This window comes from Aedes aegypti, chromosome 1 (assembly GCF_002204515.2).
Source record: "Aedes aegypti strain LVP_AGWG chromosome 1, AaegL5.0 Primary Assembly, whole genome shotgun sequence".
Taxonomy (NCBI): domain Eukaryota; kingdom Metazoa; phylum Arthropoda; class Insecta; order Diptera; family Culicidae; genus Aedes; species Aedes aegypti.
The window spans coordinates 230,281,147-230,295,038 of NC_035107.1; the positions used below are offsets into that span (position 1 = coordinate 230,281,147).

Genomic DNA, 13,892 nt, shown 5'->3' on the forward strand with positions numbered 1-13,892 from the left:
GATAGGCGTATTTCAACCTCAACTGAAAGGCCGTCTTCAGTGTCGTGTACTCGACTAGTCGAATTAATTTCATCTACTTATGGGTATTCCACTAAACAGCTCGAAGATTTATTATAATCGGAGTATAATCAGCTGCTGAATCTGATTCACAAATTTGGACTATAGACAGGCCCGGATTTGGGGGGGGTGCCAGGGGGGCAAATGCCCCGGGCCTCCCGATTAAGGGGGCCCCCCGAGGAACCAAAATAAAGGACAAAAAAATAGAATATCTTCTAATATTTTCTCTTTATACATTTGAACATATAATTCAAACGTTTAAGTCAACTTTCCAATATTTGAGTCAATTTTTTTCTTCATCTAATATCTGAATCACACAGTATAGTTTGATCAATGATAATCCTTCAATATATTACAAGAAAACATGAATGCTAAATTGACACTTATATTGAGCTGTTCGGTAATCCAATCCGCATGGTTATTAAATTAATTAACTCATTACGCTTGGTAAAGATGGACAAATTATTAACATGTTTGCATAGAATTTGATGGTCAATTCACAGATCTAATTCTGTCAATATTCTACGAATTGTTTTATTTTCCCTATTTGAAGGAAAAATACAATTGAAAAATTTGAAAACAGGTAAATTTTGCAATGTATATAGCTCACAATAGAAAATGTAACTTGTACCACTATGCATTTGGGCCTCTGATATCCTTGGACCGACCATCTCTTTCAAAATTCAAATTCAATACGTTGGTTTGTGGAATCCCAAAACGTGCTGAAATTTGTATAAAAGGGCCCCCTTTATGAGATCTGACCCGGGCCCCCCGAAGCCCAAATTCGGTACTGACTATAGATGCTTTCGGGATCTTTTGCGGTTGACCATATTTTCACAACTCAAAATTGAAAAAGAATGCAAATTTGAACTGAAATTTTGTATTTTATTCATTCGTTTGATACATATGTACAATGGAGAAACAACTTAAAACTTATCGCCTAATGAGATTTTCATGTTTGTCGAAATGAATTAAAATTTTGCAACAAAAAAAAAAAGAATACATTGTTCTCAGACAACATTCAATTTGCCACACGGATTATTTTTGAACACTCAACAGAAATGCACAAATTTTGCTTAACTACTCTATTTTGATACTGACACGATGAGATGATTTGGTAAAGAAACTGACCTTCTTTCAAGTGTTTTGAATGTTTGCAATGTAATATAGGTGATTAGGGTTTATGTATATCCTAAGCTCTTCACTTGGTGGGATCCACGGTAATTCCATCCCTTATGTCTTAGTTTGTTCATTTTTATGGTACATATAATATGCTTGGGTAATGTCACACAACTTTAAGATATATTTTTAAAATCTTCATTTGTTTTTTTTACTGATTGATTTTGCATCGTTCTGTTGCATTTTCTTAATTTAAACATCGGTGCGTTCAAATTGGTTTGTTATCTAAATACTCTACGCTTTCTATATAAACTCTCATTCTCTCATATTGGTTTCGTCTCTTAATTTAACTCTTCAATAAAATATAGTAATTTAAATGCTCTGACAGTTTATGTTCATATTTATCGCTAGTGAAAAATTAGTTTCGCTCACTATTACCTTATTAAGTACTTTATGCTGGCCTCTCTTTATCTTTCGTTAATCACCTGTGATTCAGTGTTAGGAAAATGCTTTGTCTTATACTTAGTGAAAAAAAATATTTAAAAACCGGAAATCGAATTAGGTCACAGTTCTTGGTAGATATAGCTAGTAATGCGTTCTAAAATTACGAAATTCACGAAGACAAAGTTGTATTCCAATTTGACTAGTACGATTGATTGAAAACAATTATACGACTTTTCCTCACTCTGGCGTTGAAATCAGCAGTCTCGATCAACGATCACCGATCATGTCTTCATATCTGGCACTGAATGTGTAATGTACACATTTGCCCCGACCAAGGATGTGATTTCTACGGAGATTTATCACGTTTTTAACTGGGGAACCCCATTTGGCTGAAGGCTTCTAAGGAGTAATAGCCGTTCATCGTAACGACAGCTGGACATATGACATTTTTGGTTTATTCTGTTGACATTTTTCTTTTGAAATTTTCTTCGTACGTAGTGTTAGTTATCTTCGCCAAATGTGTTACCCTCACTTTTCCCCATACTTGTAATTGCACTCTAGACCATAGTTACATTCCGCCGCTTTTTGGTGTCGGTTCCTCCGTTGGTGATACCCCCATTGCTGTTGACGGAGTTTACCGAACCATTGTTGGACTGCTGTCCGTAGACGTAGTTTGTGGAGTTCCCACTGCTGGACGTCGTGTAGATCGGAAGTGGCGGAACCGGTGGAGTGCTTTCATTGATGTGGTTGTTGTTCAGGAGGGACAGTTGATCATGCTGGGAGTGCGGTTGTGTGGTGTAGAACTGCTGGGGTACATTGTTGTCTACTAAGTCGTCCATGAGAGTGGGCTGAGGAAGGTGAGGGTGATGTGGATCGTGTTCCTGGAGCAGTTGGGATGCGGACCAGGACTCATAGGGGCTTAGAGTTCGACCTCCAGGAATCATAGGGTTAGGGTTGTAGGTACGGGTCAGTGTAGTGTTGTTGGAAGCGGTGGAGATTATGCTGACGGCACAATTATTGTTATTGTTGTTTGGAACGATGAATGATTGAGTATCGATGATATGCTGCTGTTGCTTGAGCTCTTCGATGAGCTGTTGTTCCCTTGGGTGAGTTAGGCCCATTGAACTGTAGCGCTTCTTTGACATCGTCATGTCGTCATCAATGTTGTAGATCGTTGGGATGCCCACGGTTTGGTGATCGTTGAGATTCATGTCATAGGACACTGACGTTGGGATGTGAGGTTGATGGTTGGCGTGATTTGGAGATGAAGATGAAGACGTAGTAGAGTTTGACGAAGGCGAAGATGCGTGACCAGTGGTGGTTACGATAACGTTGTGGCTTGACGATTTTTGATCGCTTCTGAAAGGTTTGATTGGTTTCTTCTGCTCATCGTCGTGATTGTCGTGGCGCTTCTTCACGACACAGAAGTAGCAGTAGACTACAATGAGTGCTAACAATAGGATAACTCCGGCGATTATCGGCAGTAGCAGCTCTAGACCAAGGTCCATGGTCTTCGCGATCCTAGGAATTATATCCGTTCCATCGTCACTATGTTTGTTGATACCATCATACGAATTCCAAATTGGATCGTAACTCTCTGTACCACTTGAGCTGGATGACGGATATAGAGTGGTAGGCTTGGGCTTCGGAACGAACACCCGAACGTAGTTCGAAATCGGTCCTGGTTCGGCATCTTTTGTCACCTTGGAATAAGGTCGTAAGGCAAAGTACAAGATCTGACCAATGAGATGCGGTTCATGCGTTATATTCAATGTGAATGTACTATCGTCTCCGATAGAATATGTCAACGGGTTATCGTGATGCCACACAACCGCTGCCGTATCAAAGTTGTCCACGATATCTTTGATCGTGGTTGCGTATTTCACCTCATATCGCGCAACAGTCTTTCCACCCATATCCGGCGAAGTCCAACTAAGTCTAACACGCATTCCTTCGACATCGGAACTCAGATCACTGATTCGCCCCACCAGTTTACGGTTCTCATCGTTGAGCTGCTCCTGTGTAACAAATACGGTCATCGGTTGCAGAGTACGCTGGAACGGAGTTAATGGCTGCTTCAGTGGGATTGCGATCGAGCTTCCGCAACACCTTGCTGACTTCGGTGTGGTCACTGTAATTGAAAAGGAGAAGAAACATATTTTTTATTAACAGATGATCTTATTCTGCGTCCAAAGCAAAACCTTACCTCCATAACTCTCGGAGAGCGAGTACGCCGTGTTGCCATTATCGCTAACCGTAACTTCGAACTGATATGCTCCGGAACCACCAAACTCCTCCGCATTGAAGTACCGCGAGTACACTCCATCCCCCTTGGTGATATCCGGATCGCCAGCGCCAGTGTCCAATAACTTGAGCTTCTCGCGACACTCGTGCACCATACCACTTCCCGCCTGACAAACTTTGTCTGGTCGTGTAACCGTGACCTCTACTAAAGCGGAAATTACCGGTAGATCGCCCTTTTTCACCTCGGTGTAAATGATGGGCGGTCCACCGGATTTGCTCTGATGGATCCATGAGCGAGCCTGGATTACTGGAGCGTACTTTGATCGTGGCGTGGCGATCACTTGGACGTAGTGTGGCTGAGGATTTCCGTTGAATCGATCAATCGTGTACGTCCAAGTTCCGGTTTCGTTGAGCACGGCCGAGATCATCAACTGTTTGACCAGCGATCGTGCATCACTCCGTGCGGTGTAGATGTTACCATTTGGACTGGTCAGCTTGAGATTCGTGATCAAGGGGTTTTCCGGGTTGTGGATGTACACGAAAAAGTTGGCCGGGGGACCCATAAAAGAGTCCAGCATGAAACTGCCGGTGACGGTGCGGCTAGTGCGCTTGGAGATTTGGTTGGAGTCGTCGATAACATCTACGAGTTCTTTGCGGTAGATTTCTACAGGAAGATCGTTCGAGTTACCTTCGTAGTACAGCTTACCGATGTTGAAGAGTACGTTGGTTAGCTCGAAATAGGTGGTCAGATAGGTTTTCTCTCCGTTGTATTTGCATTCGAAGACGGAGAAGGCGGATCCGCCTGTGCCGTGTGCTAGTGCATCTAGGGGTTGCCGTCGAATGACGTTCGGATAGTTGATGGTGGTGATGCGGATTTTGTTGGTTCGAGCAGCGTTGGCCAGGGGCTTGTAGTCGATCGAGAAGTCCATACCGGGCGCGACGACCAGGATTACTGAGTTGGCTGGTCCGCTGATACGGGTTCGTTCGTTGAGCATGCTAATGGCATCGGAAATGGCACAGGTTAGGCAGGCCGGTTGACGAGAGTCACTTGGGGAGTATGGGATGAACGAAGCGACGAGGTCTTTGTTTTCTTGGACGTGCAGGGAAGAGATTTGGAGAATCTTTTCGGTGGCAGTGTCGTTGGCGAGAACCATTCCAATCTCGGTGTTGCCAGGCAGGTCATAGACGACCCATTTACGAATAGCTGAACGGAGAAAACTCCATGATTCACGAAGTTGCATGTCGAGGGTTTCATCGATTATGATGACGTAGCGTGTCGACTTACGGGTCTTGTAGCTGAACTTGGGCGTTGTATTGATGATCACTGAAGGGTTTACGGCAATGGGACTTTCAGAAACGAAATCGGGGTGTTTTAGGATTACGTCGAGAGTGCTACGACGATCACACATCTGATTGTGCTTTGAGGGGGCGTATCGATTGTGAGTACCTTCGTCGCAGAACATGGATACGCTTGGTGCTTCGGCAGCAAACATGATACTTGTGCGGGCGTTGCGATCAAGGATGTCACTGATATTGTACGGAACAGGAGGAGACGTTGGGCTGCCGCACAGCCCATGGTCATTTACCGGAGCGTCAGAACAACCCGTCAACTTGATTTCATGATCATCGTTGATGTAGCATCTGGGATAAACGGGATCTTTATCGAATCCGATTTCATCGAACACCCCGTACCGATACTTGGCCCATTCTCGAACGAATTCCCGCCCGATCGTGTCTCTTCCTATGATCTCCGAATCGATGTAGATCTGATCGCCGGGTTCTCCACATCCCGCGTACTGATCGGTCCAGATAAGTGACTCGGCTTTGGTGTGAGATCGTATGGTAACGTCTGATCGCTCGCCGCTAGACGAGGTTCGCGTCTGATTGTACGGGATGCAAGAGTTTGGCCATTGCGCTGGCAGTACAACTGAGATTTCGCCAAAGTACACTCGACTATCCAGCGCCGAGAACAGGTACTGCGAGGCAGATGTTAGCATAATCTGAAAAACAGAAAAACAAAACAAGAGAGAAAGTAATTAGTCGAGCGGTTTCTCACGCTTCTTCTCGAGCTGACCGCGCCACACTCGAGTACAACTGTTGTTAATTGAAAATCATTCGGCGAAAGACTTGAGCCGCCCGCTCGACACAACAAGGAAATTGATTTCGTAAGAGAATTCTGCTGAGTGGCCTCGTCCTCTTGAATGTTCACTGGCAGCAAACGAGTGTGAGAAATGATTGATTTTCGAATAATAAATCGATCGCTCTCGGTCGGTTGATCCAGAAGGCGGATCGTGTTTGATTTGGCGGAAAAACGATCAAGCGACGAACCCGACGAAAAAGGGAATTTGATGGATGGATGACCGTGAACGGGTAGATAATTAAAAAAAGTTCCATTTGTGGCTTGGTGGATCTTCTCTGATTTTGAAAGACCACTATGGACAGAATTCGACCCAAAAGTCTGCGTGCTAGCGTATTGCTCCGCGTGGGTTCGTCGCTTATTAACGGGTGAGTTGAGTAATTTTAATTGTGCGAAATTCCGCGTAATGACCGACATTTGACGAAATGCCAACCAGTGCTGAAGCCGGCGATGTGTGCGATGGTGGTCATATATGATTGCTGGCAAATTGAGCGGCTTTGATGATCTATCATTGCCGGCGTTGCGATGAGCTGAGATGATGTGTCTATTTATGGCCGCTGCAAAGGTAGAAACTTGCCCCATTATGGGGGCCTGCGGCGGCAGCTGCTGGAGATGAATTGAAGCCCCGCGATATCGTTCGAGTCGGGGTCACAAAATCTGCTATTAAAGAACTGCGGCGAAGATGGCCCCGCGAGAAATGATTAACCTCACCGTATGTGCCGAGATTAGGGCGGTTCAAAAACTCCCATAGCTGTCTTAAAATCCTTGCAATAAAAAATGTTTTGTGAAATTTTCAGAATTTTCAGTGGTGATATCAGGGTGACTCCATTATTATGGAAATATTTCATTCATCATAATGATTGTATCGAAGATATGGAAGATGCATTTCCCAAACTCATTCGCAATTTGAACCACCCTATCCAAGATGCATTCGATCGTAAAACGCATGTGAAGGGAAATAAACTGGTTTTCGCAGCCTGTGATTGCCAACTTGTGCATCCCGCCGCCCGATCCGAAAGGCTAAATAAACGTGTACTTTTCGGGAGAGAATCGGGTGCCTAATTGACATAAGCGTGGCTAGCGGCAGGTGGCACACGTTTGCCCTCGCCGATTTTCGATAATGTAGGGGTCTGATTTTTGGCGTTTTCGTGGAAGGACTTGTGCTCGTGGTCGTGGTGAACTTGCAGCTTCCACTTTCTTCCGGTGTGCTGTATAATTTTTTTTTTCGATTGGTGGCAGCTGGAATTTTTGAGGATAACGATGGATCATTTGGCTGGTTTACACCGTGGAATGTTGCGTAACTTGTTTAAATAGACTGCCTTTGTTAATGCACGCAGTTGTATGCAGTTATGATCAACAAGCCGCTTCAGGACGCTGATGAACTTAAAAAATGAGAAACATGGTCAGATACCGGAAGAACATTGAGTTACGTATGGTATTAATTGTTGATTATGCTTCCATTTGTTTATCCTCGTTATTTTCTGGTGGAAGTGTGGTCGAACCAAGGTCAACATATCATAAAAATTGTTGATTTGTTTTTGTAAAAATAGTCTGATTGCGTAAAGGAGGATCTTTGATGCGTAAGCATAGGTCCAAATAGTCTACACGTATAGAACTACATGAACGAATCTTAAGAAAGATTTAACGAGAAAGCTTACAGGACCATCTTGGCGGAATCCCTTGATAAGCATTTGAAAAAATGTTTGACAGTATCCCAAATCTAATCATTTCATTAAACACTAGACGAATGTCTGTTTAAGAAGGTCAGACATTCCTGAAATATCTCTAATACGACATACAAACAGACGTAACACTCGTCAGCTAGCGATCAATCGATTATTGGAGAAACAGTTCAAGTAACTTTTTTGGAAGTAAAGTAATCTCTTGAAGAAAGTTCGAAAGAAATCCCTGGAGCATATGAAAATTGGTTGGGTAATTCTCGTGAAATTAGTGGAAGAAGCTAATCTCTGGAGGGGTTTTCTAAGGCTTCCTGTAGGATGTCCTGGAAAAATCCACAGGAAGATCCAATAAAATTATACAATTTGTTCATCGTTGAAAATTTTAGGAATCATTTCAACAAATGTTTTACTTGCATTTCTTGTTAAATTCATTTAATTATCTTCGGTAATATTAGGAAATTCAATCAGTAATTCCTTATGATAATCTTCTATGAACCGCTCCTGAAAGCTTTTTTTTTTAACATTCAGCCACCAATAACCCCATCAAATACAGTCAACTCTCCCTTACTCGATATTGAAGGGACCATTAAATTAGGAAGGTATCGAGATAAAGAGCACACATTTTTCAAATTTTAAAGTTTTCATTATTTTGACAAAATTCATACAAAATAGTAATTTTAACAAGAAAAATAACACAATTTTAGGGAACAGTGTTAGAGAGGTATCGACTTACAGAGGTATCAAAGCATGCTAAATTGAAGGTACCGCGCATTCCATCGAGGTACAGAATATTGAGTAAGGGAGCGTTGACTGTATTTCAAAAACCACTCCAAAAATCTCCTTCCTTAAAAAGAGCAAGCTACAAAAAAATCTATCTAAATTTCCGATATTTATCCGGTTTCAAAATTGGTATTTTTCTAAATGAAAATATCAGTCATTTTTTGAGAATTGCTTGGTAAGAATATCCATCATTGTCAGAGGCTTCCATGTGTTTGTATTTTCAGATTTTTGTTTATTCAAATTAATTTATCCATCATATTTATATATATATATATAATATATCAGAGTTGTCTGTCTGTCAGTAGCGCTTTGGAATGTTTCACCGAAATATTTCACTGAAAAATAAAATAAATAAAATTGACAACACTACAACAGTATATTTAAATTTCAGAACAATACAAATGGTATTTAGACTACAGCTCATAACATACATAACTACAAATATGTTTCAGAATGTTTGAGAATTTCCGGGAGCAGTTTTCTTTCCAGAAAAATGTAGAATGTTCTGGGATAATCATCGAATCAACTACTTTCAGAACGGTCGAACTTTTATTGGATTGCGATGGGAACTGTAGTTCATTTCCATCCTAGATTCAAAAACGAACTCAACACTAGACTCATCTTCTTTTCGAAAAACTTTTTACAATTTTTATTCTTTCCGTTAGTAATTGCAGGACTTTGGACGATGCTATTCTATGATTGGGAAAGACATTAAAGACATTATCAATCTTTAATAAGCTTTGGTTGAAAGCTTCCCCATTAGTACGTGGCAAGTCACGCAGGGTGAGCTAGTCAACGATTTCAAATCCAACAGTTGTCTGTCAGTAATGCTTTTGAAACGTTTCATCTAAAACTGTCGTTGAGCGCTACAACAACAATTTAAAAGCACTTCAACAATCAATTTATATGTAAAACATTACGATTTCAAATTGTAGAGCACTACAACAGTTATTTGATAGAATATTTTAAAGTTTTCTAAGTTTTCTAAGTTCTTCCCAATTCGTAGAATATTTTCGAACTTTCCATCATTGTTATTTTCGTTTTTAGGTGCTTGGTTGGTCATCAAAACGTAATCAAACCATCTTCAAGCAAATTGTAGTTAGGTCGAACTTGAAGTGGAATGAAATTATGAGCATGAACATGAGCATGAATTCGTACAATTCGTAGTTGCTACTCCGTGATTTAACAGAGCAATCGAAGTTGCACAGAGATTTGAAGTGGAATGGGATTAAATTAGAGTTATTTACTGGAAAATTTCTTTGTTCATGTTGTCATTTTGCAGTTATTATCAATCTATTCATTATTATTATCAATCATTATCATTTGTTTTTCGAATTTCGTTGAAACATGACTGGTCACGTTGGGTGAGCTAGTTATGCATATAAAAGCTCAGAGTTGTCTGTCTTTTAGTAACGCTTTGAAATGTTTAATTGAGCACTATGACATAACATTTGAAGCATTACAATAGTTTATTTGAACAATGTAACACTACAACAATTTTTCAGTAGAATATTCGAGAATTTTCAGCAACAACCATTCGTATTCTGCAACTTTTGAAATGTATCACAGTAGAAGAAATACTACAACAGCATTAAACGCGGTAATATGCAATTAGAACCTTACAATAGTGTTGAGGCAACATGCTCGACAAAGTATATAAGGCAATCTGATGTTTAATCTCCTTTCTCTTTCATGCACACGCACGCTATGGATTGTTTTCATACGGAAACGGTTTCCGCATGAAAACAACAAACAAAAAATCCCATTTGATCTTGTTGCTGGAAAGAGAAGGGTGCGATAGCCTTATGCTTGAAGCATAACTTTATACGGTTTTGCTACCAACCGTATGTAGATGTAGGGAAATTAAAAATTATATAACCATTAACCTCCACTTCTTGACATAGCATTTATGTGTTCTCAGAGTAATAAAGTACCGTTAAGTCACCAGTCACCGTGCGGCCTTCATTCACCGTGCACACATACAAATTCCAACAGAATATTCATACAATATTCACACATTATTATTTTGTCAGCAATACAAGGATAAACTGATGTAATGAAGTAGTTCTTGTTCCAAAACCTTCTGAAAAACCTGATTCTAGAAGTCAAAATCATGTGAATTCTGTTTAATAATGGGATATTTAAAAACTCTAAGTAGAAACGCCAAAATATCACATTTTTCATTTTAACGATAGAGCATACAATTTTTAAAATTTCAATAAGTTTTCGCCGTAGATACTTCTAGTTACATGTATTTCATCGTATGAACCATGAGATTTTATGCAAATTAGATTTTTTTTATTGTGTTTCAGTTGATACACAAATGCACGGTGAATGGACCCTTTTTGATATTTATGGTTCCTTTTACCGTGCATTAGTGTAAAAGGCTTGAACATATTGGGTAATATAGGATGTATTGTTATGTCGTGATTTAACTACTCCATATTTAATTTTTGAGTGAATATGGAATGGTTTGGACAATACAGTCAAACCTCCTTTAACGATTTCAATGAAAAAATAATGATTTAGCCATTTTTCAACTTTCTATGTCTTTCATTGTAAAATATGGTTTTGATACCCTTAAAATTGAGTGCGCACACTACTAACAACATAGTTGCTCCACCAGCAACGTTTCATCAGGATACGAAATTAAATCATGACGAAAACTATACGCACGGTAAATGGTGCACCAGTGTGCACGGTAAATGGTGACCTCGCACGGTACGAGGCGACTTTAACATTACATATGTAAACATAATTTTTGAATATTTTTTGTTATACATTGCTAATTTTATATTTTCCCCTGAATTATGGTATAATTGTAGGCCTTATAGTGGTATTCTAGTTCGCTTTAAATGATTTGGAAAAATAATAACGATTTTGAAGTGCAGATTTTTCTTAAATGCACGGTGAATGGTAGCTTGACGGTAATTTCTTTGCTGATGTTGCCATTTTTCATTCGAACATTTACCAACATAATTGATTTTAGAGAGGCCATACAAAGTTTTTAACTTCCAAATTCCGTTCGAACGTAGCTAGCCACGTTGGGTAAGCTAACTACCAATAGTTTTCCTTGTTCCAAATCAAATACTTCCAAAAATCCCGAGGAACCAGTAGTAAATGTCAAAATTACATTGCTCGGTAGATTTCAACATATATTATTCTTTACAAACACGTCGACGTCATAGACGAAAGTAACAGTGAAAGAATTGTGAAAATCCGTTAACCCGTTCCAAGGCTATTTTGTGACGTAGAAATACCATTCCATTTTTATTTATATAGATAGATAGACTAGTGGATCCGGTAAACTGCGTCTTTTTTTATCAAATCGTTTATATATTAGGCCCAATCACCATAATGTAGTTTACCGGGACCGATTTTCGTGTTTACAGAATAACTTACAGTCTTGTTTGCTGAAATGAAGTGTTCTAATGGAGCGTATTTAACAATTGGATTTTTCCAAAACTGAACAAAGCTATTATAAATCTTCTTATTTTTAAGTCATGAATAATCATATTGCAGAGAAAACTAACTAATTGAGATATTGAACAAATAGATTCCTTTTTCGTAGAACTTGATGAGTTTCCTTTTTTTGTGAACGCACTGCTGCGTAGGTTCATTGATGTGGTTCTCTTGAAGCCCCGGTGAATTTTTCGAACGACGAGAACACTGATACTTCAAATCGGCATACATCATCTTCCGCGTTCTCCGTTGCTTGTTTTGAAACACGATAGCTTCGTTTCACTGACAGTTTTATATGTACTGCTAAGAAAATCTGCTATATGAAACACATTTATCGGGCTTTTTACCCGTTGAATATACACTATGTACGGAGCGACAGCCGTTTTTGGATATACTTTTATCCTCTTCGGTGTTTCCATTATATGTGATGGGATTGCAAAAAAAAAAAACTACAGTACAGGCTTCAAGAGCGATGAAAAAACAATCCGATCGGGTCGGTAACTGAGGGTCAACTGCGAAACTTCGTCTTGCCATGAAGTAGACTGTTGAAAAACGCTATAAAATCACCCATGCAAAGTGGCAGATCAGTTTTCTCTCGTCTTACGACTGTTCCGAAAACATTCCTAAACTGAGTTCGTCGAGAAAGCTCGAGCAAGCGTCAGTTTTTTTTCCTTCTCATGTTGCGCGTTTTTTTTGCCGGGTAGTGCGTCGAGAAAGCTCGGGCAAGCGTCAGTTTTTACTCTCGGTTTTGTACCTCGTTAGTGTTGTTTTGTTTCCGTTCTTTCGGTTTGCGCGCGTTTTGCATTCGTGTTCTTGTTTTGTGTCTTAAGAGCGATTTTTTTGCATAATTTTTTTCCGTGTTTCCAGGGCAATTTATTTTGTTCAGCGAAGCTGAAAGTGGATTGTGGCTGTTCAGTCAAGAATGATGGATCAATTGGTAAGCTAGTTTCATGTTTTTATTTCAAATTTGTAAAATATCTATGACTGCACATTTAATCGTTACGGTGGGACGTAAATATGATTTCTCAACAAACTATGAATGGTTCGTCACTGCAAGTGTCGGTATAAACTCTTATTCATAAAATATTTATGTTTTACAGTTTTTTTTAAACAACCCTTTCATTTTATTCTTATTTTTGTAATTAAATAAAAATTGATTGGTTCGACACTACAAGTGTAGACTTGTAAAACGTTCACTTAATTCAACAAACGTTGAATGGTTCACCACTGTAAGTGCTGGAATAAGAGTGTTATGTGATGGTCCAGCCAATCGAGTTTTTATCATATGACAAAATATGATAATACATGCTTTCATCCTGACAGCTGTAACCATGTTGCGTTTAGCTATTTGTTCAACAAACTTTGTATGGTTGGTCACTTCAAGTATCGACATTATTTTCTTCTACTTGGAAATTTTTCATAATAATTGAAAATATCATGTTTATAAGCATGTATATGTCTCACAAATAATTGTTTATCATAGTCTAATCACTTATAAAAGTGAATTCTGTGACCCAACGATTCTCCCCATTAACAAATATCCCTCCTAGTAATTTATATGGAGATGCAGAGGTAAACACGGTCTGCAAACAGCAAAGGTTACACACTAACATTCCTACCCCCAAACCCACCTGACTACAAGGACGTGGTCGGCGCCGTCATTGACCCTGTATAATCAGAGGTACTGTATTATGTACACTGAAAAAGATTATGGTCAATCCCAGCCGAACTTCTAATTGATTCTTTGTGCATCTTCACTGACTTCGGTCAATCACGGAATAATAACCATTGATACTTTTTTTTCCTTCTTTGTCGGGTGTTGAATCACTGCGTCCAATTAACTTGAACTATTGTGATATCCCCTTTTACTGTATGTATAGTACATACATCATCCAGTGACATGTATGTCACTAAATGATCTATGTACTTTTGAGCTCATAAACACCTTATTATTGAGAAATAATGGTCCT

The 13,892-nt window shown here is 39.5% G+C and overlaps 1 protein-coding gene across 1 annotated transcript in view; it reads right to left on the reverse strand.

The window, feature by feature from the left end:
* Positions 1 to 1,111: 1,111 nt before the first annotated feature.
* Positions 1,112 to 13,892, reverse strand: part of LOC110674025 (epithelial chloride channel protein-like) — a 187,648-nt gene continuing 174,867 nt past the window's right edge. Inside the window, exons 2-3 of the mRNA XM_021837256.1 lie at positions 3,827 to 5,864; positions 1,112 to 3,751 (exon numbers count right to left, since the gene is read on the reverse strand). Of these exons, the coding sequence (XP_021692948.1) occupies positions 2,178 to 3,751; positions 3,827 to 5,864 (3,612 nt within the window). The 3' untranslated portion in view covers positions 1,112 to 2,177. The remainder of the gene's footprint in view (positions 3,752 to 3,826; positions 5,865 to 13,892) is intronic.